The following is a 2,379-nucleotide window of genomic DNA, read 5'->3' on the forward strand; positions in this document are numbered from 1 at the left end:
ATAGTTGCCACACATAAACCGTATAAGAGATAATATGATTTTAAAATTTTGCTTCGACTTTTTGTAGAAAATCTGCTAGTTGAGTAATTTTGCAAAAATTCATGTCTCGGAACAAATCGTGAAAATCTGTGTTGTTTTGAAAAATTTCGAAATTTACTCTGGTATCATTTAACAGCCGACAGTGAAAAGTCTGATGAATGTAGCTGTCGATTTCACCACATCTGCATGTGTTGTAAGCGATGGCTTTAATTTTATATAGGTAAGCAGTATCATAAGTGAAACCTGAGAGAATTCTGTTAAGGGTTTTTATTGTTTTAGGCGCAAGTGGGCACTTATAAAACCAGGTTCTCCTTTTCCTACATGTAAACACTTTGGAAAAAAGATTAGGTTTTTCCATCGAAAAGGCTTTAAAGCCCTCAAGCCAACCTTCTCTAATTTGGTTTTTGATAGTATTTAGGGCTTCAGCCACCGACAGTTTAACATCTAGGGTATGTTCGCTGATTATAGCGTCTTTTGCAATACGGTCCGCCTTTTCATTGCCTAAAATCCCTTTATGGCTGGGTGTCCAAATAATTGTCACTCTATTAAAGTCCCCTTGTTGTATGAGTTTGTGGATTTCTAAAACACAGTAATTATCAGTTCTGACCTTCAGAAGCAGTTGGCACGCCGTTAAACTGTCCGTGAAAATAGCTATTTTGCTGTACTGCCCTTGGGCAGCTAGTTCTAAGGCTTTTTTAATTGCATTTAACTCACCAAAACTCGAGGATGATTTAAAAGGGAGCCTAAATCCATGCTCACTCTTTGTCGTGTGATTATATATACCGCACCCAGTTGAGTTTGCACCCACGGAGGCATCCGTATAAAATATTTTAAAGTTGCTTTGTTCATACTCTTGAAGAAGTTGAGAATATATCGCTTGCGCCTGCTCAGGTGCAATATTCTGTTTTTTTTCATTAAAGGATTTGGTCACTATTGTGAGGTTGGGAGAAAAAATAGGGGCATCAATCACCTCAAGTCTGTCAAAAATATGTTTGAACTCCCTAAAAATATAGCCATAACTGGATTTGACATTAGGGTATCTGTCTAGAGAAATCCTAAAGTCTTCATCAATCTTGAAGGTGTTGATCAGTTCTTTTGCAGTGAGCCATTTTGCTCTATCAGCCGGTGGAAGCTCATTTGCAATGGCATACAAAAGTGGAATCGGTGTGGCAGGAGTTGCCCCTAAGCACCTCCTAAGGAAACTGTTTTGGAAAGTACGTATTTTGTTGTTGACTGTGGCTGAGCAGTGTGCCGTAGAGGACCGGCAATACTCAATTTTGCTTCTAACCAGGGATTTGTAGTAGTTTAGACTTACTTGGGGATGCAGACCTGCCTTAATGGAGGTCAGACACTTGAAAAGATTGGAATTTCTGTGTGACCTTTTGATCACCTCGTTGTAATGTTCGCTGACCGCCAGAGATGCGCTTATATGTCTCCCCAAAAATTTAAAAGATGTCACTTGCTCAATTCTTCTGCTGTGGAGAAAGATGTCAATTTTATTTCTGCTGCCCTGACATAGGTACATAATTCTGGTTTTAGCTGGGTTGCAGGAAAGGTTGATGTCTTTACAAAGATCTACAAAGGTGAGTATTTTTTGTTGCAGGTTTATAATTGCATCCGCAAGTTTGGGTTTGAAAGACAAAATGAGAAAGTCGTCAGCAAACTGATAAAGTTCAGTGCTTCCGTCTTCTATGCTATGTAGGTTCCTCGTATACAAGTTGAAAAGGCAGGGTGAAAGGCAGCTGCCCTGAGGAAGCCCATTCCTCACGTCAACAGTTTCTTTACCTAGTTGAAGCTTCCTTAATGCCAAAAAGTTTATGATCCACTCCCTGTATGTTTCATTCAGTCCCACGTCTTCCATGATTCGTTGTAGTTTGGAGAGNAAGACAAAATGAGAAAGTCGTCAGCAAACTGATAAAGTTCAGTGCTTCCGTCTTCTATGCTATGTAGGTTCCTCGTAATCAAGTTGAAAAGGCAGGGTGAAAGGCAGCTGCCCTGAGGAAGCCCATTCCTCACGTCAACAGTTTCTTTACCTAGTTGAAGCTTCCTTAATGCCAAAAAGTTTATGATCCACTCCCTGTAAGTTTCATTCAGTCCCACGTCTTCCATGATTCGTTGTAGTTTGGAGAGCTCCACGCAGTTATAGGCGTTACTAACATCTGTCGAGCATAAAATTACCTTAAAGCCCTGGCTTTTTAGGAGAGCTGCCCTATGTAAAAAATAATTGATGCAAATTGTGGCTGATCTACCTTTTCTATATGCAAAAGAGTGGTCAGGGAATGTCTTATTAATTTCAAGGAAATCAGATATACGATTTTTGATACATAAGTTAATACATTT

At 39.5% G+C, this 2,379-nt stretch overlaps 1 protein-coding gene across 1 annotated transcript; it reads right to left on the reverse strand.

Annotated features, from left to right (window-relative positions):
- Window positions 1-6: 6 nt before the first annotated feature.
- Window positions 7-1,991, reverse strand: LOC108370719 (uncharacterized). Its single transcript, XM_017626100.1, has 2 exons — window positions 1,931-1,991; window positions 7-1,682 (listed from the first exon to the last, which is right to left on the reverse strand). The coding sequence occupies exon 2, from the start codon at window positions 1,562-1,564 to the stop codon at window positions 41-43; it is 1,524 nt and encodes a 507-aa protein (XP_017481589.1). The 5' UTR covers window positions 1,565-1,682; window positions 1,931-1,991; the 3' UTR covers window positions 7-40.
- Between the last annotated feature and the right edge of the window lie 388 nt (window positions 1,992-2,379).

This window comes from Rhagoletis zephyria, unplaced genomic scaffold, assembly GCF_001687245.7.
Source record: "Rhagoletis zephyria isolate East Lansing unplaced genomic scaffold, Rhagoletis_zephyria_1.1 Rzeph_scaffold_04434, whole genome shotgun sequence".
Taxonomy (NCBI): domain Eukaryota; kingdom Metazoa; phylum Arthropoda; class Insecta; order Diptera; family Tephritidae; genus Rhagoletis; species Rhagoletis zephyria.